At 49.5% G+C, this 25,998-nt stretch overlaps 1 protein-coding gene across 5 annotated transcripts in view; it reads right to left on the bottom strand.

Moving 5' to 3' along the window:
• LOC126874083 (uncharacterized) overlaps positions 1 to 25,998 on the bottom strand; it is a 75,934-nt gene that overhangs the window by 45,853 nt on the left and 4,083 nt on the right. Inside the window, exons 3-4 of one of the 5 annotated variants that reach the window (XM_050635696.1) lie at positions 25,352 to 25,447; positions 5,493 to 6,902 (exon numbers count right to left, since the gene is read on the bottom strand). In XM_050635696.1, the coding sequence (XP_050491653.1) occupies positions 5,493 to 6,551 (1,059 nt within the window). In that variant the 5' untranslated portion in view covers positions 6,552 to 6,902; positions 25,352 to 25,447. The other 4 variants (XM_050635694.1, XM_050635697.1, XM_050635695.1 and 1 more) reach the window with 4 other exon arrangements.

A 25,998-nucleotide genomic window follows, 5' to 3' on the forward strand; every position in this document is an offset into this window, starting at 1 on the left:
GATTAATTGGTGATCCGGGTTTGTTGATAGCGCTGCTGGGTGAAATGTTGGCTTTTTCTTGTTTTCCCTTTTTTCGCTCAGCAACTTTTTGCAGCGAGGTTGGTGTTACCGTTGGTTTCAGGGATTTTTGGCGGTGGGATCTAGCGTCTGTCGGGTTAGGAAAATTGCGATAATCGAACGAATAGCGTTCTTCCTGCTTCACTTTATTCTTCTTTTTTGTATTTTAAATACTTTTGTCGTAAGCGTTCTAAAACGCTATTTCATCGACTTGCTGACTATCGCTCGAGATGTACGAGTATCACGGATTTTTATTTTCTCTCTCTTTACGTCAACGTTATACAAATTTTACTGTTTCTTTCGCCTGTAATTCGATATTTGTACTTGTGTTTATGGACCATTGCTATCCGAATTGCTACATTTGAAATTTCATACGTAAGTTGCGTTCTTTTGGAACATCGTCAGGACTTTTCTCCAATATGATGGTAGCCAACTACGATAAAAACTTGAATATATCGCACGCTGGCATCAGCAAATGCGAAATAAGCAAACGTACCTCGGCTTAATTGTCCTATCGAAAATTTCAGCCACGATATGAAAGTGCAATAACCAGTCTCTTTACTGTCGAGAATACATACGTCGAGACGTGGGTGGCTGCTATTTGCGAAATTATCATCTAAAAGATCATCGCTAAAATCATAGAATCATTGAATCGCATAGGATCACACGGGATCGCTAAAATCCAGTGACGTCTGAGAAGTTGCTCGAATTCGACTGGTTGCCGTCGATCCTGGTGCGTCTCGAAACCATCGCTGAGGGTGGCCGGTATAGAGACGCGGCAAAGCGCGCGACTGAGAGAAGGAACGGCACGGCACGGCGTCGCTGAGAGAAAGAGAAACGCAGAAGAGAGCTCGCCGTCGTGCGAAGGCAGCGGTGCGGACAGAGAAACGAAGAGAGGCGACAGAGGCGAGGCGCGAGCGAGCGAAAGAGAAAGAAAGGCGGCGAACGGATACCGGCGCAGCCTGTCTGTGCCTCTGCTTCGGAAAGTGACTAATGACTAGCCGGCCAGACCTACTCTTCTGCCACCCAACGAGAGAGAGAACGAGGAGCGCGCGCCGTAGCCGGGAGAGAACAGATACCGGAGAGGTGAGCCGCTGTTATCTCGCGGCCCTCGACGACGGTCAACCGTGAAAAATGACTATCGCGACGAAGAAATATTTTACGGGTGGCGCGTTCGAACGGCGTCGTTACGCGCCGTGAGCACACATCGTGCGCAACTAGAGGAAAAATAAAGGAAAACGAGACGAAAATAAGAGAGAGAAGGATAGAAAAGGAGGGAATCGAAATATAGAAAACGAACAAGAGGAAAATGTAAAAAGATCGGCGACTAGAAATCGTGTAGAAAAAGGAACAAGAAGGAGAGGTGTGCGCCGTCCGAGAGGAGATCGTTAGGACGACTCTATCGACTGTCAATTTTCTTTCGTTTTTCGAAAAACGCCTATCTTATCGAGTTTCTTCGCGATTACGAATATACGTATCTTGAAAATATTCGTAACGATCTAAGGACAGTAGAAATTCGATTCGTAACGAACTTGTTAATTACGAAAGAAATATCCGAGCATTTATTCTACATGGATGATAATTTTGCCAAACGAAACGGAAAAATTAAAAAGAAGAAATAATAAACCGGGCAGTGTTTCCGTAGATTGGGAAATTTCCCGTTTATCTCTGACATTTCATATTTCTAGCGTAAAAAGTGCTCCGAATGCCGACTGATATCAATTTCAGATTCGCACGTGGCGTTTGTTTGGCCAGACAGAACGCATATACATACGTGTCACGATCGTCGGCCTCGAGCGTACTAAGATCTTGGTCGTTGGGGAAGATTCGAAGAGCTAGAGCATCGCGAATCGAATGGAAGAGAGACGCCTCTCCACTGATCGATCTCCGACGCGACTAGCACGCGGAACTGAATCCGGATCGGATGAACGAGGGAACCGGGCAACTTTATGCGCCTGCTCTGCTTCTCTTCCTTCCGTGGGAAGCGGGGCCAATCTCTCTCTCTCTCTCTCTCTCTCTCTCCTTCTCTCTGCCACCGTCGCTACCGCCTCGCTCTTATTCTCGCTCCTCCCTCTCTTTCTCTCTCCCTCTCGTTACTTCCGCGCCTGGAATCCCACGCTTACGCCGCCACGAACGTCAGAGGCGTAAATCCGAGAGAGCTTCCTGGGCTGCGAAGCGTCGCGGCGTCGTTAATGATAGCTCCGAGCCGCGCTCTGCCTTTCTGCCGTCGTGTTCTCGCTCTCTCCCTACCTCTCTCTCTCTCTCTCTCTCTCTCTCTCTCTCTTTTGCTCGCTCGTTCTTGCTCCGTCGTCGCCTGAAAACGCGCCCGCGCGCGCCTCGAGACCCAAAGCCTCGGGAAAACGCGCGTTCGTTCGCTCGTTTGCCTCTCGCCGCTCGCGGCGACCATGAGTCGATGTCGTATGGCGGGTGAAACTTTTGGGTTCCGAGATATACTACATCCTTTTAACCGGTTCATCGAGTTCATTTCGCGTTGGATAACGCTTCTAGCGGGTAAGACGAGTTCATTCGAACTAGTTAATTGGTTCGATGACTGCGTTTGATAACGCTGTTGGATAGTGTTTCGCTTTTGTTTTTTTTTTTTTTTTTTTGTCAGTTCCATCGAGTCTCGCGGTAGTCAAATTACTTCGATTCGAGCGATTTAAGGTCCGCTTTAACGGCGCGAACCTGTTACTTTATTTTACTTTAAATACCTTCCCGCAAATTTTTCCGCACGTTCTCAACAGTCGAGTTATGTACTTCGACTAAATTTTTCTAACTCCGATCGGTTGCGTCTGTCGATGTCTATGCGCTTTCTTTTGTTAGATAATGCTAGTCGAACGGTATAAAATGCCGGATGTTCGCGACGATGCCCGTCGTTCGCTGCTTCGTAATCGGATGGCGTGGAAACTCGAACTCGAGCGTTTCTTTTTTCACGTCATAGGGACTGCGTCTTCGAGATTGGAAAACATCGCTCATGGATATCGAGCAAATACCGTTCTCCGTAACTTTAAAAAATATCTCGAACTTTTACGCTAACAAACGCGAAACACCATTTTACGAGAAACAGCGTACGACGCTAATACGTAACGTTACGCGTCACCGCGATTCTCGCCCACGTGTGGCGCCAAGAATCTTGGAAAAGAAACTCACGCCCGAAAAAACCGGAGAACCAAAGTCTCCGGAGAAAATGTACACGTACATACATGGACGAAAGACGACACGGAACTATTCGCAAGAGAACGATCGAGACGAGTCTCGATAACAAGAAACGGTCTCGGTGAGTGGAAGAAAGCCTGAGGAATCGATTGCAATCGTGGTGGGATGATAACGACGGCGCGGCGGTCGTTGGGCCGCGCGCGCGATCATCTTGCCGGAAGATCGATCCGTTCCGCGGACCTGGGATTACCATACGCGTTCCCCTCGCCGTTCCGCCAGACAACTTATTATCGGTTATTTATCACGGCAGCCCGTGACTGAAATTTTTCGCGGCGAACGCGTATCAAGAGTTGGAGATGCACCGTGGCGCGCGTTCCACTTGCGAGACGGCAGCCGGCGAAGAAGAGAACCGCCGCGCCAGATCCCGCCGTGAGAAATGGACAGGCCATTACGCGGCCGAGATCGAAGGCCGTGGCGCGCGTTACGTTGGGAACTGCCGCGAGCTGGATCGAGCCGCAAAAGAGAGATCTGGGCCACCGGCCAGTCGACAAAAATGCGACAAAAACCGAAGGAAAATGGAACTCGCGGAATTTTTGATCTTCGAAGAATGCACACGACCAGCGCTGGGAAAATATCGGTTGTGCGCTTCTCCTAGTAACTCGGAATATTTCTTTTTTCAAGAGCACAAAAGCTGTTGCGGCTACAAAATGTATCGCCACATTCCTTTGTTTTCCAATGAAGCGTTTTTTTTTTATCAAAGTATGCCAATATTTTTTGCAGACGCTCTATATATTTTTAGCCATGCGACAGTTCCAGTGTTAAAAACTACGTGCATTTTTGCCAAGACGCTTCTATAAATAGGAAAACACGATCCTACCGTTTGATATTTCTCGATCAGATCTCTCTGACGAACCGTGTGCACTCGAACGGTTAAAAATCGATCGGGCATCGGAGGAACCACGTAGATCGAGAACCGCATAGTTGTTCGAGATTTCTTTGGCCGGTCGAGCGGCGAATACGCCGCGCCGGCAGCCACCGCGGCTGCCTATGCACGTCCGTGTAATTAGACGTAATTAGGCAGCCACCTTATCCGACCACCTCCTCTCCCCTTTCTCCCTCGCCGCTCTGTTCTTTCTTTCGCTCACCCTTGCCCCGTTCGCGTTGTATAAGAGCGTGCTCGCGATCCATTTTCCTGGCAACCGTGCCCGAGATTTCTCGCGGTTTTTCCACTTGCCCGCTAGATAAATTCTCTCGACCCGTAACCTCGCTGGACCGCCGCGCGAATCCACCGAGAAATCGTCTGCGGTCTACGCTCGCGCGCGCACTCACTCGGAGGCGTTTAAGCGCGACAGCTTCCGGGGATGCTGGTTTTATGGCGAGTTTTCGTGCATGATGATACGTATTATCTGCCTGGTTAGAAACGCGCTCCAGCTTTTTGTCGTTGATTTTCTACCAACGTCTATTTCTCGTTGATTACAATTTTAATGCGACTGGTACGCACGAGTTTCGTCTTACGCGTTTCTTCCTAGCGAATTCGAACGCAGCGACGAGAAACGTAACGACGAATGATCTAAGCGACAACGAATCGGAGAAAACGTGACGCAACGCGATGCGTTGAGTTTAGTCGCGCGAAATGTCCGCAACTATAGTTTTAGAAATCGATCGAAGTTCACAGACGGCGAGGAAAGGAGCGACGCGTGATCGTAACGCGTTTGCCTAAGGTTCTCACGAAGCGAAGTTTAAAAACGATGACTATAAGCGAAACCGAACCGAAGCAGACTGAAGTGTGTTTATACGTGGTCAGAGTATATTCAGTCCGGCGTCGGACAAATGTGCGAACTCAATACGAAGTATTTTTAGCGTGGCTCGCTTCGAAAACCCTTGGGTACCGACCATACGACTTGTGATTTTGGAGTAACTCGTTTCGCTTCGTTTTCCAGGTGTTTTCTTGCTTTCGGATCGATCCCTTCCAGTTTTATCCGATTTCGGAAAAATTTAACGTCTCGACGTCTACGAACGAACAAATATGCTTTCTCTACGTTATCGAAGCATCATCCTACGGAACCGCTGAAACCGAGGTAGACCGTTATCTTCGCGTCCTGTTACATCTATCCGTTAGAACAAATAAACGATTATCCTGAAACGTCGAAACTTCGTTGAGTGCACGCGATTCCCCGGAACGATTCGTACAGCTGGCCACAGAGCTGCAGCCTATAGCCGGAAGCGCGGCGAGATCCACGAGGAACACGATAATCCATAGAAGAGACGGACTGACTCACCTTGTTGTGCGGCAGCTGTGTGGGCACGTACAACGGAGGATCCAATCCGGGACTCGTCACCGCGTGACGGCCGATAATCCTGTCCGCCGGTTTCGCGTCGTATCCTTCCGGCTGGCCGATGTGGAAGCCCTTGCTCTTCACCCAGAACCGGAACTTACTGTTCTCCGCACTGTTCACTTCCTCACCTCTCAGCGTTCGCAATATACGAGCGTACTTTTTGATCGTGATAGTCTTAGTTTTCGCCAAATCTCCGTACGTTTTGATCACCCACGGTTGATACGCGTTGAACATTCCGTCGTTTTGGAATTTCTTGGGTAGACCGGCGTTCTCTGGTTGACCCTTTTGCATCCCGTAACCAGCGCCGTTCACGCCAGCCGACATTCCAGGGAACGGCATGGGTACGCCGTTCTTCGAGTCCATCGCGTTGCCAGCGTTCCCGTTGCCGACGTAGCCGCTGTTCAAGCCAGCGGACGTGCTCAAAGAGCCACCGGTCATGTTGGAAATGTCCAGGTACGACACGGACGAGCTCTTGCCTAGGTTGGTGGCATTTCCGACGAACGTCGCCATCGACGACGACATGTACGGGATCGGAGTGGGCATGCTGAGACCACCGGCGCACAGGCCAGCGGTTGGACTCGCGGCCATACTCAATCCGGCTACCGATGCGTACGTCGACACATCGGACATGTTCGACGAGGTCTGCCAGCTATTGGACAACACGCTGTTGTTGGACACCGCGTCTGACGTGGACACGGATGCCGAGGATGTCTTGGATTGGGCGTTGGACCTCGACACGGAACCACCTCGACTCTTGGACGAGGGACTGGTTTCCGGCGACGAGGACGACGAGCCCTTGGTCGCGTTGGTCGACGTGCCACGTGACTTCTTGGTCGGTGGCTCGTCCCGTGGCATAGAGTTGAGATTACCATGGGACGGGCTGTTGTTGTTCTCGGATCTAGAACGCTTGCTGGACGAGCCGGTGGACGAGGATTGGCCCGACGGGGTCGGCGAATTGTTCACCGGCACTCTGCGACGGAGTCCCATTGTCGCGCTGGCCATTATTCCCGGGTATATTTAGTGCGACCGCTAGCCGGTTTCCCTGCTCACGATCGATTTCACACTGTCACTAGTTCACCGGCCGCGTCGTCGTCGATCACCGAAACCGTCAGCCGCCAGCATTATCGTTCGTACGCGGGTACACGCGCCGACAGACGGACGGAGACACAGACAGCAGCCACGTACACAGAGAGACGATACACGAGGCCGAGCGAGCGACAGGGGGTGGTCGTGTGCTGGCTGTTGTATATCGACGTCCACGATGTCCACTGGCGACGGTCCAGTCGTTGTCGTCGCTTCCGGGATGTTGCCCGCGGGAAAATCGACCCGGTTGTCCTCGTCTAGGAATCTTGCCTGCAAAAGAAAAAGAATACCGGCACGTGTGACAAGTGGAATTAGCTATGCACGATTAAGCGGCGGAAACGTTTTAACGAGGCCGGCCCGCTAATGGACTGCCGACCAAGTAGGTGGAAACCTAGCGGCGTAGCGGCCACGGTAATACGCGCTACTGAAATTCACCTACAGAAATTGGTTTCGCCTGTTCACGTTGCCGCAATGCCTTTCTCTTTCTCTCGAGAGAAAAACTTTTTTCGCCTAAAATTAGCTTTTCGACCACAGGCTTACGACCGCCGATTGGAAAGATCGGTATCGGCGTAGATTTCACCAACCACGTGGATGATTACGAGATTCCAGCTCCAGCTTTTTCGAAGCGGCTGTAACTTTGCAAAACAAAATCGTATCGATCCGCTTATTCGTCCACTAAGCTCGACTACAGTCTACATTTTCCGTTATTAGTTGACAATTTTCGTTCAAGTCGACTGACATTTTTTGGTCCAATTATTTTCTTCCATTCGCTCCTGCTACCCTTTACGGCAAAGCGTAGCCTCGCGACACCATGTGTTTCGTACAACGGGCAACAAACGGGTGAACGTGGCAAAAAGATTAATATTAAAACAGAGTTGCATTAATACTAACAAATTATATTAATATTAAATCGACCTTGCAGCCTTTTTTTAGACTAAAAATTAAAAGAATATCTGCCGTCTGCTGATTGTATCAAAATAATTCAAGATTATCGCATAAAGTGCGGTGTGATTTGCGAATTAATATTCTACTCAAAATATGCGCATTGCGCGAAGAATAACAACTCACGTATTTTCAGAAACAGCTTTCGAAATTGTAGAATGTATGGTTCCGATACATGAAATGTATTTAGATATCTCGGAAAGGACAGAGCAGTTAAGTTAACATCGCACGGCCCTGAATTAGGCCGAAGCTTCTTATCTTTTTTCGTGTTTCTAAATTGTCGCCTCGACGCATATACTTTAGCGTCTAATCGATTTCACCTCACTATTCCGACCTCGCGGACTCGAAATTCTTAATTAACAAACGTGGTATTCATTTTTCAAGGAAAAATGTCATTTTAATGAACTTAGGCTGCTTCGAGAGCTTGTCACCACGTCAGAATCCTTAGCTCGTTCGAGAAGACTGTCAAAGGACTGGTGTCTCTTAGGATTAGCCTCGATGATGTGCGAAGAAAAGCTTTATGAACGCGGGCTACGTTTCCGTCTATCGTCGTAGCGAGTACCGCGGCCGTTAACGGTGTTTCCTAGCAACAGTAAAAGTTTCTTTCGCTATTATATCGTTCCTTCTTCTCGCGACTTTTTGGAAAGCACCGTAGGCTAACAAACGTACACGGAAAGAAATATCGAAAATTTCGAATCACTAATCCTTTGGCTGTTTGCTGAAATAAATACGGCGTGGTTAAAACGTTGTATTCGTGATAAAAGGACAAGGAAAATATGTTTCGCACGTATGCAAATATTGCTTCAATAATTAGTCCCCACGCGATAGGTATCGAAACACGCCGGTTTTTAAATATTCAGTTTCCCTGAACGATGGTTTTTACATGAAATTCTGATCCGTTCTGCCGATATTTTCGCCAAACGATAAAATACCTTGAGATAATTGAAAAACTGTGTCTTTGCCGAGCACATATCACGCACTGGTCGCAAAACCAAAGAAACGAATGCACGATCGCGATTCACACATGCGTTGCAAGGTATCCAACCAAAACTGAAATAAAAGGAAACGCTCGAAAAAACAAAACAGGAACGCGTCGACGTTTTTTAAACGACTCTCGACGCTCGACGAAATCGATATAGAAACCAACGCTTCATCGTGGCGGTGTAACGAGCCGCGACGTTTCCGACACGCGAAAAACGACGTTCGTCCTCGAGAGGATCCCAAGACGCGAAAATGGTGATGGAAGCGCAAGAAGGGGACAGGGATTGTATGGTAAGCCGGCGGCGGCTGTCATTCGGCTACGACCACGAAGCTACGAATTCGCACGTCAGCCGACTATTCGGACTCGTGCATGCGCGCCACTAATGGATTTTCGTAAGACAGGTGTTAGAACGGCGGCGCGACATAAATGGTATGCAATTAGACACGAGCGCGACTCGGACGGCGGCGCAGCGAATTAGGAAACCGGTTATTTAACCAGCCACCGATTTCCTTTGCGTATCGCGATCGTCTCGCCACGCTAACGTCTCGTCATTGACGATACTAGCGATATACGCGCCGAATTTTTTGACAATCTTCGCCGACGATTTTTTAGCTTGCCTCCTGCATATTGAGAAAATCTAGTCGACTGATTTAAGAAGTCGAAATATCGTACATATTGAAACGCGCATCGATTCGAAAGCGCGCAACGCGTCCGTTAATTATCGACTACCACGAAATCGAACGAGCAGAAGGAAGGAAGCCGACGGAAAAGCGTTCACGAAAATGGAGAAGCGAACTTTCAACATCCCCTCGTCGCGCTCACCCTTCGCCGTTACGCCCCATGATTCCAGCCCTATCTCAGATCAAACTAACCCCTGCGTCAGCCTGTTATGATCGAGACGAGACCCTCTTCGATCGGCCAATGGAATCATCGAACACGTTTCGAGTTAAATATTCTACCCTGCATGTAGCAATAGCCTTCTTAATGGCGTTTCTAAGAGACAGAGCAAGGTTTTGTAATGTTTAATTAAACTTTGAATATTCTCAGTTTCGCAACGTACGACATACGAAACATCCGCTAATTCGTAAGCGATACCGATATCATTCTCAATGCAAGTTTTTCGTGTCATTTAAATCGAATTTTTACGTCGAAAAAGCGACGAACAAGCGAAAGTTAGTCTCAGCTTCCTAGTAATTGCGAAGAAGAATTAATCTCTAGATTAGGGTTAAAGATTAGGGAAAGGAAAGAAGTTATTGGCGCGGACTGCTCGTATAATTGAGTCAGATTTTGTTTTCGTAATTATCGCAAAGCGGCGCGACAACCGTAACGAACGACAGGTATATAGAGATAGGCCGCGTCAGATAATCGCCAAGCAAACCCATCGGCGAACGCTAATTCAATAAGGTCGATCGGCAGACCATACGCCGCGATAGCCTGAATCGTGTAATGAACTCGCCGCGATGTATCCACGCTCCTTTAGATAACAGAATTCAACAGAAATGAAGGAAGAGAGGGGAGAGAAAGAGAGAGAGAGAGAGAGAGAGAGAGAGAGAGAGAGAGAGTGCAAATCGGTTATCATAGGAGTTGGTGGAATTTATAGAAAAGTTCCGACAAAACCTATCTTTTTTTTTTTCTTTTTTATAGATCGTCTAATTTAAGGATTTACGTAAACCCTTTTTCAAATCTGTTAATCGAAGACCAAATGACATAGGCGAAGTATATCGCACGTTAGTATGCGTTAGCACACTTAGGTCATACGCTATTTATGCGTTGGATATCAAAGTCTACTTTTTATCAATTTGTCCTTGATAAGTTATGAGAAAGTAATCATCGGTCAGCGGTAAACTATCGAAAGTCGAGCTTCTAATAATTTCGGTAGCTATTTTGGAATACGGATTACGCGAACCGTCGTTTATTTTTCAATCTTTTACGCGATATTACGCAAGCCAATTTTAATTTCTAACAAATCCAAAACCATTTACCGTCGATCTATCCGAATCGACAAAGACGTAGCCGAAGCAACGTTAAACCGAAAAATCGGGTCGAAAAATCGATTTCCAAGATCTCGACTGGGAATTACTATCCACGGGGAGCGATAACGAAGCTAGAGTCCAAGAAGGGAACCGATGGAACGAGGCCGATAGCCTCGTCGCGATATAACCGCGCTCCTTTAGGTGGCAGAAACGAGGTCTTTAGCGCGGCGCGGCGCGGCTGCTTAAGGCGGCGCACGGCTTACTGTAAATTATCTCCGGCGTCATTATCAAAGATTGCGCGCGCGACCAAGAATGAAAATCGAGGGAAAACCGCCGCCGGATGACGACGAGGCCTATTCTCCTTGGCGACTCGTCGAAAAATTTCTTGCGTATTCTCTTTTTCGCAAGGACGCGTTTCTTTTTCCTTCTACCGTTATCGTCGATCCAAGTTTTTGTTATTACCATGATTATTATCATCGTTGTTGTTGTAAAACCGCAAGGCTGTGTTACTTGGTGCAACTACACGGGCCTAGAAAACCCAGGAACGCTAGCTGCGCACAACCAAAAAGCTCTAAGCCCATGCTGTTCGTTGGCCGTTCGGGAATTGGTGCACTATTCTTGCACTATTTTTGTTTTTCTAGTTATTTATTTATCTGTAACTGAAACGCGAGATGAAACGGAAGACGATAAGATTTATTTTTACCTACGATACATTGCCACCTTGACGATAATTATTAGCCGCCTATTGATGTCACGTAGCTTACGATGCAAGTGCATTCTGATTTACATTTTTAAGCACTACATATTTTACATATTAACTGCTGTATCGTTTTACCTTATCACTGTGGCATTACACTGTGCTATTGGCTATAAAGTAATTCCTTTAGTTATAACGGATATTACTTCGCATTTCTCTAATCTTTAGATTTAGTCGACCATAATCAACCGTAATCTTTTTTCTTACGATGGGCAAAAATTCCGATTGTAGTGGGGGCGAATTCCATTAATTCGTAAAATAATTTTTATAGATTACGCGTTGTCGTTGCAACAGACCCGCCAAAATTCTCACTAACTTGCGAGAACCGATCCGATAATTTCTAGTTCTTGGTATTTTACTCGTTGTTACTGTCGAATCGAAGGGAAAGATAGCAACGGCGAAGGAATCTAGAAAATTGTTTTACACAACGTACGAAACGGCTCTTGGCCGATGAAACGTATTCGGAAGAGCTGAATTAATTAAACGAGGATCTAATTAATCATCGCGAGAGGTCAATAGCCGCGTAAGCGAGAGAAATGGCTCGCGGTGAGTGGGATTAGAAGATTCTTTTGTTTTGGAAAGTAAATGCTTCGCTATCGTTGGAAAGCATTTTCGTTATTTTACGTTCGAATTAAATGACTCGCGTTCGAAGAATAATATGCTACCGCCGTGCCGTGACTTTGCGGTTTGCGAATTTTGTTATTCGCGAATTTCCTTTAACGATGACATTTCATTAAACGAAGAGCGTGCCAAACTTTTGTATCGAACAGGGTGTCTATTTGCGAACGATAGATCGTACTGTATTATCTTTTCGCGATCGATGCTAATGTCACATCGCTGTTTCTTCCGTCTTAATTGCAAGGTTTTTTATTCGTTCGAATAAAAAAAGCGAATAAACATGCTTTCCCGATCCAAAGTTGATCTTTAAAGATGAGAAACGCAAGCGTCCGTTTTCTGTGTTTCACGAATATTTTCGTAATCTGTCTTTTCTTTTCTTCGAGTATAAAACGCGAATCGAAGAGACCGGAACAATTCGGAGAGAAAACGGATTCTTGATCGTATAGAATATATTTCTCCACGCGTGAAAAATTTCACGTTCGATACGTTCGGTGATTTTGCGCAAAAACTACATTAGTTCCTCGATTTCCAGTTGTTTGCCATCGTATACGATCAAGTTTGTTGACGAAGATTAAGTACTCTATAAAAAGTGACGCGTCACAAAAAAGGCATTTAACTCCTTAAAGAAAGATCGACGTCACTTGGAATTGCAAATATATACGACCTTTGTTGGCAGTCCTGTCGAGGAATGATTATCGTGGTTATTGTCGGCTGGGGTATCAATGAATCGAAATTAAGGAGAACAATGGCGGAGCGAAGCGAGGATAGAGCAACCTTGACACGGGGCTCTTCTTCGCGATAATCAGATACTTCTAATCAGCGTGGCGGTTCGTCTTGCAGAGAACAGATCCTTGAAATTATCCGACGTGCCGCGGAATTCAACCGGAAACCGCGTACGAGATCGATCGGAGGAATGCGACGCGCACACTGCGAAAAATTGGAGCGGCCGAGAACGAACCGATACGCCGACACGCCGAGGACGTTAATCGCGCGACGGAATCGAGAAAATTGAAGGCGACACGTCACCTTTCACGCGAACGGGACTCGCACGTATCGCGGCTCGCGCTGCGCCGCGCCGTTCTACCGCGATTTTCCCGATCGCCAAGCACGCAACGCCGAACCAACGATTTTTCTTATCGCTAGAATGCAACAAGTCTTTGGCAGGTAACGACTCTTTTTTCAGCTTGCAGTTTATTCCCTGCCTCGAGATTTATCTTTACCGGAGCTATTAGACGTCGCAACTAGTATTCTAAAATTATATTTGTAAAAAAAAAGCCACTTTGATTCTCAGTGTGCTATCCACTTAAGAAAATCATCGTTCGCCTTGCTTCGAGTTTGATTAAAAATATCATCGATTTCTATCGGGACAAAGGCTCGGCTACAGTTGCCTACTTATACCGATGGCCTTGGCGAGTTTTGCGAATTTTCCAAGAATAAGATACGTTCCGGTTTTCCGACTCGCCCTACTTCCGTCTGAACGCGTCTTCTCGTCGATTCACCACCCTTGCAGCTGCAACTCAACAATCCCAAAGACGTATTCGATTTTTCTACGAACCGCTACGTTCCCTATTCACTTTCTCGAAACCCTTAGATCTTTCATGACGATTTCAATTTTCTGCGAAAGCATCGCTAACACGACAATTTGTCACGACATGTTCGTTTTTAGTTTCCCTTTGCGGTAGGATTTCCAGTCTTAATACACATAAACCCTTCTCTCTCTCTCTCTCTCTCTCTCTCTCTCTCTCTCTCTCTCTCTCTCTCTCTCTCTCTCTCTCTCTCTCTCTCTCTCTCTCTCTCTCTCTCTCTCTCACTCACACACACACACACACACACACACACACACACACACACACACACACACACACACACACACACACACAATACACGTATTCTCTTTCTAAATATTCCAATTCTAGCGCGATAAATAAATTTTGTTCCCATTCGTAGCTAGTAAGATAGCGCAAGTGGCAACGAGGTTTCAGAGCTAAATCGAATTCTCCTTCGAATTGTTGGGCAATTCCAACGAACAAGTTCAAAACGCAAGATTCCCGTTTCTGCGAAACTACTCGCCCTAATCCATCTCCCTTATCAGGATCAGCCTGCCTTCGTCTCGATTACGGAGCGAGGTAACGCTGCCGATTTTCCGCGAGACGGCTCGCTAAACGGAGCCTCTCGGCAATTTGCCGGCACGCCGCACAACTCGCCGGCCCCGAGAGCGCAATCGATTACCGTGGTCGAAACTCGCGGCCACCCGATACCGGATACAATAACCCGGGCGCAATAGGAGCCGTGCGCGCTCCTTTAGGTGGCAGAAACCGGGTTGGTGTTCTCGGGAAGGCCACGACTCGGGCGTCCCGGCGACTTAAAGCGGCACACAAGTCACGTACCGGCATGGGACCACCGGTATTATGGCGCGTCCTCTACCCTCGGTCCACCTCCCAACACACTCTCTTACTCCTTCTCCCTCTCCCTCTTTCTGCTGTACCCTCTGCCTTGGCTGGTTGCCTCTACGTCGACCTTCTCCCTCTGTCTTCGTCGCACCGGCGTATCCCGTCATATACATATTACGCGCGGCGTATAATGTGGGTGCCGCTTGCACAGCGAGGCGGCCCGGTGTCACGCTACGTGCTTCCTGCCCGCAGGCCATGGTGTGACAAAAGGCCTTATGTCCGCCCGCTCGTGGAACACTCGTGATCGCAATGTGTAATCAAGCTCGCATGGCCACTGTATTACCACGTACACCTCTACCGTGGCCCGCGGCCATCCGACCGTCTCTATATACAGGCGCGCGCACACGAGCCACACGCATCCAACAGAGCCACGCAAGCATGTACGCACGCACGCACGTACGCGAGTAACGCGCCGCTTTTGGCCGGCCGTTTCCCGCGCACCACGCAACCCGACTCTCCTCTCTCCTTTCCACGATCGGTTTCGCAAGCCAGACCAACGCAGAGAGAGAGAGAGAGAGAGAGAGAGAGAGAGAGAGCCCAGCGGCGCCCACTTTTCTGCTCGATTCGTCGTGCCATCGTGCACCGCTTGCAACCACCGGCCCTGTGCGCTCTTTCGGAAACCACCCCCTCTCTCTCTACCTCTCCGAGGGATTTTTTTCTTTTACCACGTCTTCTTGCTTTTCGCTTTTCTCTCTCTCTCTCTCTCTCTCTCTCTCTCTCTCTCTTGTTTTCCTCTCGCTCTTTTTTCCTTCTGCTATCGGTGGGTAGTTTGGAATTCTAGACGGTAGACCGTGATTTAAGTTGGAACGTGGCTTGGAAGGAGGATTGCATCGAAGGTGAATCGAAGATGCCACAGGATGTTACGTTTTGACTCGTCTCGGGGATGAAATTTGCCAAGATCGCGAACTAGGTGCGAGCGAAGCTCGAAAATTTTTCCCCTAAAACGCATGCAACTGAAATATTTCTACGATTATGCCAGGATTCCTAGTGACACGTGTAAAATGTGAAAATAGTTCGCGAACGTGTCTCTACTATACGCGAAATACGCCAATTGTCGAAGATAACTGGCAAATCTCAGATGATATAAACGACACTCTGATTATAGAAAGTGCATTAACCCGTTCATCGAACCATATCGAACGATCGTTCCCGTGTCTACCCGTGGAAAATCGAAAGAGGCAATTTCTGTGTGTTTTAACGCGAATTGGGAGAGTGCAAAACGGATCGGGACGGAAAGTTAAGAGCGGAAAAGGGCAATCCTGGCGGTCGAGCCCAGGTCCCCCGGTATACGTTGCACTTTTGGCAGTTTCCGACCGGTGTCGGGATGCAGTCTGCCGCGAGTAACGTGTTTACCTAGACTATTGATCGAGGGGGGCGAGAGATCCGTGTTCAGGCAGGGGTGTGCGGCTTCTGGAAAACTAGGACCACGGGAATAGAAGATGGGGAATTTTTGCCGAGTTTCCACCTTGTCGAGGATAGGTGGAGAAACAGAGAGATAGGTTACGGATATTCAAGAGCCAACGGGATAGCTGAGCGTATCCATGCGTCAGAAAACTTTCCAGACCTCGACTCGACAACTCGACGAGGACGCTCTTTGCGTCGCGCTTTGATACTTTTCCTGGCCCGATTGGAATTTTTTCGCCACTCGATTCCATGTTTCTCCTCTTTTCCTCGGTTTTATTTCCCACGTGATTCCGCGAGTATAAACTGCACGCCATTCGATATTTCTTCGAAGATAATTACACGACTTTGATAGTCGAAGCGTTCGAAGCATCGAAACTCACCAACCTTCCCATGCGACGATCGAATCGGATTTTTGATAATTTCCAGTCGACTAAATCTTTCTATCGCAGTACGTATCGGCGCTATCTTTTCGAATAAATGGAATGGGCTGTAACTGATTTTTTGTAGAATCTACGTGGCTATTTCGGTATGTATTTTACGTTATACGAAGTTTACAGTAGGTTTGATCCCAAAGCGTTTCCTAACAATTTCGATGTCTCCTTTTCGCGACGCAATTTGTCTCGGTACAACACTTTCTAACTTAGAACGTGGTCCCGATTTAGATCGAACCAAATGATACTGCACTTACATTTTGACGGAATTGCAAAGGAAAATAAAGGAACCACGAAAATCGCGAAAAATATAAAACACGAGTTATTTACCACGATAGACCACCTTAAACACATTCGTGGCAACAATGTAAAAACAAAGACAAAGACGTCTCGACGAATCTTGGATCGATCGCAAATTCGATAAAGAAAGTCAGAAAAGAATCGTAACACCTTACCGAAAAACAAGGGATAAAACACCTGCTCTACAGCGCTCCATGTAATTTCCACACGATGTAACTTTCCGAACTTTGTCAATTTAAAAAAAAAAAAAAAAAGAAAAAAGGAAGATAGAAACAAATCCAATATCACCACTGAAATATTCACCTATTCGATCCTCGGTTCATCGCAAATGATGCCGCGCCGATTTTGGACGATTCGTGTACACTTTCGTTCGAATCACACTTTTTTGTTTATCAATTGCACAGTGGTCGACGTTTAAAATCAAATTAAAAATCGCTCGATCCGCGAAACACCATTCGAATCGATCTCTTTTTTCTCAATCACGATTTCTGATCGCTTCCGTTCGATGTTCCATCGTTACGTATCACCGGGCACGGCGGTTCAAATGTCTGTAACGGCACGGAGCGCGGCGCAGAAAAGCGAAAGACCGTGGGGCAGCAATTTCTGCGCCGGTCGGAATCTAATCCGCCGCGAACAGCCGCCTTTCGTGATACCCGTTACACACACCGTGGAGAAAACGTCGAACGCTTCGGTGTCCCGAGCGGCAGTAAGTTGAATTCCCAAACGGGCGGGTGTGGCGACCGTCCCGCAACGGGCACCGAAACGGATGCCGCTATCTCCTCCGACACACCGACGCGACTCCCGGCGTTTCTCTCTCCCTCCCTCTTTCCACCACCGATTCCCAACTTCTCTTCAACTTTTCTCCGTCGACAAGCCTTTCGCGATTTTTCTACCTTCCACCGTTACTTCTTTTTTTCTTCCACCTTTCTCGTCTTTCTTTTTATACCATGGGAGGAGAAATCGTTAGGAAGGCGACCTTTTTCACCAGAGAGACTGTCCGATTCCACGTACGAAAACGCGTGGCATTTCAAAAGAGACGCGTTTTCTTTGGATCGATCGACGTAACTAAAAACATTTTACGAGATAATTCGCACAAAATTCTTTTACACCGAAACAATCGTAATACGGATGGCTCGTTCGATCGATTTCGACGAATGGATCGCGAAAGATCGGCACGCGAAACACGTCGAAACACTGCTGTCACAGGATTTCACGAACGTGACGGACGATTTTCAGAGAAAAGGAAAAATAATTTCGTCGAATCGGCATTCCGGTAAAATTCCTGGCGAAACGCGGCTCGTCCAAAATCGACTGACGGATCTGCTCGTGGTTCGACACGGCGCGGCGATTCGACTCGTGAAAGCGTGACACACGCGCGACAGCGTGCCATCGGTGGCCGATCGAACGACACTTTCCTCGTGACACTTTTTTTTTTTCCAGCACGGGAAACACGACGGTGGCCAAATATCGGGTCGTGAACGGAACGGCGCGACGGGACGCGTTCGCGTGGCGTGTTGTCACGCGCGACGGGTGAAGCACGGCGATCGCGTGCGAACGCTCGAAGGAAACTCGAGCACGTCGCCGTTCGGCGACGATGACGGGGCGACGGATGAAAGAAAGGCGACGCGGAGCAAGGGAAGGATCGACGGGCGACCGTTCATCTCCATATTCATGGGGGACGACGTCGAAGCGCGACGATTCCGTGAGCTTTAACGAGCCGTAAAACGTAACGAAAAGAAAAAAAAGAAAAAAAGCGCAGGCGTGCCGCGACCAACACACTTACGAATTATCGCCGCCTTTTCGAATTGCGAAGTTATCGGCGGCACCGGTCGTCACGCAGCTCCGACACGGTGAAGAGAAAAAAAAAGAAAAAAGGCAGACGGCTCACAGACACATCAGGGACACTCACGCGCTCACTGTTTGCATTGGTTGTCGTCGTCGTCGTTATCGTGGACGGTGTCGTTGCGGCTGTCGTGGTCGCGACGATCTCGAGACTGGCCGATATATACTCGCGAGACTGGCGGTATGCTCGCGAAAAGGAAGAGAAAGAAAGAGAAGAGAAGAAAAAAAGCAAAGAGAAAAAGAACGTTGCTCGAGCGCGCGGAAGTAAAAAAAAAAAAGAGCACGGCACGGATCGGAGAGTCGAAGACGAGGAGCAAAAAAAAGAAGCGGGACTCGCAGAACACTTGACTGGCCGCGCGGTTACGAACACACAACACACTATATCACCGACCTGCACGAGAGCACGGTAGCCAGCGGAGTTCTCCTGGATCCTCGCGTATCCAGCGTGACGATCCGTGCGTGCCGCGTGTCCACGTTCCGAAAGTGTCACCTCCCTCTCCAGTCGGTCGGCTTCAGACGTGTGCACCGGCGAAGATCCGTGAAAGGAGGAAGAAGAGGCGAGAGATCGGCCAAGCCAGTCGTGGTTGGACGATGTCGGTGGCGCGCACTTCTCTTTCTCTCTCTCTCGTACCCTCGCACTCTCGATCCTCCGTCTTTCTTTCCTCTTGCGATTCTCTCTTTCTCCCTTTTACCGTCTTTTTCCCGTTTCTTTTTTTACCGTGTGCCTATAGCTCCGCCTCGGTTCATCGGTTGTTTTCCACGTCTTTGACGTTTTCCCTTCTTCCTGTCTCGCCGCTACTTTCGAGGGTTCTCTTCGTTTTCTTTTTTCCCTTCGTGTCGTTCCCTCTCGAAAACCACCAGCTAGCCGCGTGCACGTTCGACGTAGCGCGGCGGCAAAGAGCCGAGTATAGGAAGAGACCAGCACGACGTGTCCGCGCGAGACGGAAAGGAAAAGGAAAGCGCGCGCGCGTCCCGTGAAAGAAAGAGGAAGAAGGAGGAGAGTAGGAGCAGATGCCGAAGGAAGAGGCGGCTCGGGGTGCGGAGGAGGAAAACCGAGCGACGGTGGCGGCGGCGGCAGACTCGGTTGACTCGGTGGCCGAGCGGTATCTCACCCGCGAAAAGCGTCCCGCGATCAGGTGACAGCGGGAGTACACACCGGCGCTACTCAGGAGCGAGAAAGAGGGACGGAGCAGCCGTGTGGTGCGCGCGGAACACGAGAGGAGTCGAGCGAACGAGACGGAACGAATGGCCCGCTCGCGCTGCCAACGGAGACAGAAGCCTGGTGTCGGCGGTGGAGGGGCTGCTTGTGGGACGGCGGGAGGTTAAACACGCCGAACGCCAGCCAACCGACAGAGAGGAAAGTGGGAGCGAGCAGGAGGGAGAGAACGATAGTCGGCGCTCGTGCGTTTCGAGTGTGACTGACAGCGAAAAAAGAAAGAAGAGCGTCGGGAGACTGGCGGCGAAGGAGGAAAAACAGAGGCAGAGAGGAAGAAGAGAAGAAGAAAGAGAGGAAAAAGGAAACCGGGGAGGAAACCGATGGAGAAAAAGAAGACGACCGGTAGACGGAACCCGGGGAGAAGTTGGAAAAGGGGGACGAAGATGCTATCGTCCCGCCGGGAAGAACAAAGAGAAATAACGCGCGTGTAACGAAGACGAGGGCGTAAAGGAGCGAGGGTGAGACGAGAGGAGACGAGAAACGGATATAGAGGCGGCGTATAGCGGCGGGGTACGCGATGCGCGACTCGCCGGGGTGGAAGAGCGTGCGCGCGCGCGCGCGCACGTTTCTCTCGAAGGGGGAAGTCGAGGGAGAGAAGGGCTCCCTGATCGCTTCTGAGTGCAAACGGTTCGGCGTGCGGTGGGACACTGGCAGGCGGGCGGCTGGCTGAAACTGCTGTGGATAGCGGGTGGCGAGCGGTGCGATACTCTACCTACGGGACGGGACGGGCCGAAAGCCGGGCCGGGACCCCCATCCACCTATACGAAACGCACACAACCGTTCGTTCGTCGGTCGGGTCTCCCCTCGCACACACAAAGAGAGCGAGAGACCCGACGGACGCGCCACGCAGAGAGCGCGCCGGCACACAGCCGCGTTCTCACACTAACGGTGAGTCAGGCAGGCGAGCACAGGCGGCTGCCAGGCAGACAGGCAGGCAGGCAGAGGCAGGCAGGCAGGCAGGCAGGCAGGCAGGCAGGCAGGCAGGCAGAGGCAGGCAGGCAGGCGGGCAAGCAAGGCAGCCACGGCACGTTACTACGCCAACGGCACTGCCTTCCCTCGGCTCGATTCGGTCTCGCTCGGGCGGCCGCGTTAGTCCGACTTTCCCGTCTTCGTCGACCGCCACGCTCTGTCCTCGTTGTCCTCCACTAACTCGTTCTTCGTTGCTCGTTCGTTCCCTCGTTCTCTCTGGCGCTCCGTTCCGTGCCGCTACTCTCCCTCTGCCTCTCCGCCGCCACCTCATCCCCGATCTCCTCGTCGTCGTTCTCCTCCCCCTTCCTCACGCTTCAGCCGATGCTCTCTTCCGCAAGCGCGCACGATCCTGCCTCTCTTTTTCTCCACGTTTCTTCTCCTTCTCTCGGATTCTCGCCCTCCGTCCTTGTCTATTAAACGATCCCTCGGTCTGATCGTTCCTCTCGGATCGTGTGCACCGCTCCCTCGTTCTCTTTCTCCAAGCGTCGGCTTCTCTTTGTCGTTTCGTCCTCGTCTCTCCTCCGCTTCTCTCCCTCTCTCTCGCTCTTCCTCCGTCTGTCGCGTTCTCTTTCCGACCCCGCGATCGTTCCTCGTCACGCCGTTCTCGCGCCGTCCTCTTCGTTTTCCCGCTGTCCTCCTCCGACCTAGTCGGCGTTCTCTGTTCTCTCTTTTGGAGAGCGTGTGCGCGCGCGCGCGCGCGCCCACACTCGAGCGGTAGCATATCGTAGGTCCGCCTGCCTACCGGAGCTTTTCAGACACCGATGAACGTGCTGGAGGCCCGAAAGCACGCGAGAGAAAGAGAGAGGAAACGAGGGAGAGAAAAAAAGAGCGAAAAAAAAGAGGCTGCGAACGAGAAGAGGCGAGCCGAGTGGAGAAAGAGAGGGACGAAGAGAGATAAAGAGAGACGTGACCGCGGGGATGTAACGGGTGTGTATGGAACGGCGGCACGACGACGACGACGACGACGACAACGACGACGACGACGACGACGACGACGACGACGACGACAACGACGACGACGACGACGACGACGACGACGACGACGACGACGACGTCGACGACGACAACGACGACAACGTCGACCGACCGCCCGACCGACCGACCTCCTTGTTCACGAATTTTTCGTCGCTCAGCCGGCTGGGATGAGTTTCGGGAAGCCGGCAGCCGAGGTGGAAATTGCTTCCAGAGAAATTGGATTTCACGATAATGGCGCGAATCGGTTCCAGAGATTTCCAGGAAACCAAAACGCCGGGAAAGGAGCGGGATGCGGTGGTCCCGCTTCGATTCGTCCCGTATTGCCGGGCGACTGTAAATTTCTCGATACACGCGACAGAACCCGTAGTACGTGAACTTCGCTGTTCCCGTTTCGGCTTTCTGGGGATCTCCGACAACTGTCGCGACTGCCGCCACAGGAATTACGTTCCACTTCGAATTTTTCGTCGCTTTTTTAACTCCACGGAGGCGGAATTCCACGAAAGATATTGTAATTTATTACTATAATCTGAAATCTAGGGACAAGCAATTGTAGGATAACGTTTTTCGTAATATCGGTGTCACTTAACGTTTTAATTTCTGGGAATATCAAGTTGAAAATCTCGTCACATGTACTAAAATTCATTTGCGAATTGCAATTTCAGCGATTTCTTCCTTTCGAGCTTAAAAATGGATCGTTTAGCGAGGATTGACATGGATTTTTAAGACTGTACGTGGCTGTGTATTTCACGGTAAATACAAGACCCTTGTACGGTTCGACGTTCGCTCGTTTAAGTAGATTTACGTAATATCTTCGTCACTACTAATTGGCTGGCCCTTCAAAGCGCAGCCAGTCACTGCGCTAGTTACTATCGCAAACAGAATTAGTGTGATTTGCGTTTGCGGATCTTTCCCTGAAACCTTGGTCCGAGTACAAAACTAACGGAGCTCGCGGTTGAGTTCCAACTGCTACCATTCTTGCTTCGTGTGCGACTATCCTTTCGGCGTCAATGGTCAAACCTGGATATCTACTTAATTACATTGCCACTTTCGAAAAGACTAGGAAATTGAAAATACATTTCGACGTGAAACCAAAACGCCCGGTGATATTTCGAAGATCGAACTCGTATCTAGCTTAGCGAAACTTAGCGAAGGATCGAGCACGAGTAGAGACATGCTCGCAATCAAATATGATCAGGAAAGAGACTCAAGCATTAATAAAATTCAAACCAGTTTAGCACGGTATATTTAACAGCAACTTACGCAGCTGTCATTTAAAAAACATCTACCCACCGTGCAAAACGAACCAACCAAGAATCTCATTTCGAAAGGTTTCGTCGTCTCGAGGAATCTACGAAAAGAAATCAGGCTGGGTTCGCTCGAGAAACTTTCTTTCGCGTTTGAAAGTGAGCTGCCGGGATCCAAGGAGCCGACTCGTCATCATCGCTATTTACCATACCGGTGTAATTCGCTGGAATCAGAGGAATAGTCAATGGTCTTCAGGAGGAAAAATCGTCCGTGGAGATACGAGGAACAAGCCGAGGCTATTGGCCGTTCGAGGGGTTAGCCGTCGGCGTCGGTGACAGGAAACGAAGGAGATCGGCCGGCGCGAGACGCGCGCGGGTGCCTGTCCGCTTTCGTCGTCGCGGCGCTTCCGATCGGGGGCAAGGCGGTCTCAGCTATTCCAACAAAGTATTCCGCACACAGAGAGCCGCGGGCGCAGTCGCCGAGTCTGCGAAGTTGCCTTAATCTCGATCCGCCTGTCTTCCCTTTCTCTGTCCTTCTCGCTCCCCGTCTCGCCACCCGTTCCCGTCGTCACTGTGAACGACAGACTTTGAGGGTGACTTTGAACGAGATAGAGAGTTCGAGAAACGAGAAAACGAACCGTGGAACGGAGAAGGACCGGCCGTAATCCGGGTAAAGAAAGAACCGCTACCGAGAGAGGTAGAAAGGAAGGGAAACGAAAGGCGACATCGCGCGGATGGTAGAAGCTAGGATGAAAGAGGAAAGACAGACGGGCAGAGGGAAACGACAGAATACCTGAGCACAAAGGCGTGCTCGACATGGCGAAATACAGGCGATCCACGGTCCACGGATGGCCGCGTACAGCATAGAGAAACTATGGACCCGCATCGCGCCGACAACCGCCGCGCTATGCCACCACCGTCCCCGTTCGTTTCACGCTCGACGCATCGCTTCGCAACTCCGAACACACGGCACTCCGGGCCGGCGAACGTTCGAGCGGCATTCGTTTCGGGTTACGCTGTGATTGTCGCCTGTGAAAGAGGCCCGATCTTCGTCCGCGAGAACGAGGGTTGCGTGCGGGGGACGAAAGAGAAGTCGAGCCGGGAGATGGAACGCAGTGGGAGGGCGGTACCCCCTTAACACCGGGCACGAGGCAAAAAGGGGTCCAGCTGCGCTGCATCCTTGTTCGGGCTGCTCCGAAGGGAGTTCGGGGATTATTAAAATGCTGCAGAGGGGTGGGGAACCTCGTTCGTTCTACTGTTACCGGGGCTACGTAGCCACGAAACCGGTAAAATCTTCCTCGTCGCTCCTATGCGTTTCGTCGCTTTCCATCTTTTTTTCTCTTTATCGCGTCCCCCTGTCCCTCCGTTTGGCTTTGCTTCTCTGCCTCTCTGCTTCTCTTTCGACCGGCTGATTCGGTATTCAAGTTCGAGTCGTGGTGCACAGGCCGCTGCATAAAATGTCTCCCCTCCCTCTACAATGATACCAATCAAGCCGGCCGCCATCGAGCCTACCAATCAGGGAAGCTTTGACGCGCAGCGACAACGTTTTTTGGGGTTAATTCCAGGGAAACGGCTGGCTGACGACGCGACCCTGAGATCGATTGCCGTTCTACGAGACGATAGGAAACGCGCTACCGTGTAAGATGGAAGATCGTCCAGCGTTCGAAGGAAAGTGGATCGATGTATAGTTTCGAGGACGATGACCGAGAGACTCGAAACATTTTCGTTAGACGATCGTGGAGGAGGCTGCGATAGTAAAATTCTGTACGCGTTTCACCGTATCGGAGCTAAATGTTCGTAGACACGAAAGCTAAGTCTTTGGAAACCGAGAACACCGAACCGATTTGTAATCTACGTGTGACGCGGGCGTCGGACAAGGTGAAGCCTAATTATGCCGCGCGATCCCTGTCCTCGCTTAACGATCTAAACAAGGGAACCTGACGACCCTTCGACACCTTGTACCTTCTTGACCACCTTGCCTCTCACCGACACAAAGAATCCGTAAAGCCACTTGCACTATGTCCCTCCGGGTTTAGTTACCTGGGAGGCTTAAGGGATCCTAATACTTCGTTCATTGTCAAACGACGAACGTTAAATGAAGGTATCAGAGAACGACTCTGTACCATCGAGCCTCTACGGAAAAATATTTTCCCTGGGGCGTCTTTCTTGCTTCCTACGTAGAAGCTGTTCTATGTTAATCTCTTCTCGGGACTATTTGTCGTTAAGTGCTCGAAAATCGTCACAGGTAAAAGTCAAGCGGAATATTTAACGTTACGATGAATATATTCTGCCTGGTCGCTTCTTTTTTACTGGAATAATGCCTCTAAATATAGTGGCACGTGTAAGGCCGTAAATTTTGTTACGATAGTTCAATGTTTTATAAACGAAGGCCAGTTACGTTCGGTCGAACGTAGATAAGTGCAATTAATAGCGTTTGTCGCGTGGCATAATTTAAAAGCAGTGAAATTAAATCGACAGCGTGGAGAAAATCCTTTCTTTGGTGAAAAGTTTTGATTTTTAAACGATTACCGTGGACACGTTGAATGTACGTCGTTGGTGTCGTACTTCGCGAAACAGAGGGTATTGTACTTTGCAAAACTGAAGGAACACACTTACCCTGTTAGATAAATGTTGTTTTCCTTCGAGTAATGTTTCCAACTCCTGAAATCCTTTCGCCTCCTCGGTGGTCCTTGAAGAGTAATGACCGCTTCGCTGTCGAAAAATAACAGCGTCTATTAGCACACGCTAAATGAAATGATCGATAAATCATCCTGCTAAGCTACGAACTAACTTTCGCGCTCTTTACAATTTTTCGGTGTGTCTCGTCGTTAAAACGTCGATATTAGATAAAATTAGCAACTTTGAAAGAAACCGCACATTCGACGAATAAAAGTACGACAGAGGAGCCGCCACTACACTCTTGAAGAACATTGCGATATTAATCGTCGATATCTCGTTCGAAGTACCTTAACTTCTGCTTCGACTCAATCCGCGAACAACACGGAACAAGCGATAAACGCGAAAAACGGCACAACCGTAAAATAACAGAAGCGAGGACACGAGATCAACGAGCTGCTGTTGACGTTTCTCTTCGCTCTCCTGTCTCTCACCTTCGCAGCATGGAACAGCTTACTTGCGGCCTAGGCGCGCATAATCGCACGGAAACGTTCCGCAAACAGCTCCGTCCCGGGGTCCATAGATTCCCGCCGAGTTTGTCCCGGATATCGTGCAGCCCAGTCGCGGGAAGGGATCGCCGGCAACGT

This window comes from Bombus huntii, chromosome 15 (genome assembly GCF_024542735.1).
Source record: "Bombus huntii isolate Logan2020A chromosome 15, iyBomHunt1.1, whole genome shotgun sequence".
Classification (NCBI taxonomy): domain Eukaryota; kingdom Metazoa; phylum Arthropoda; class Insecta; order Hymenoptera; family Apidae; genus Bombus; species Bombus huntii.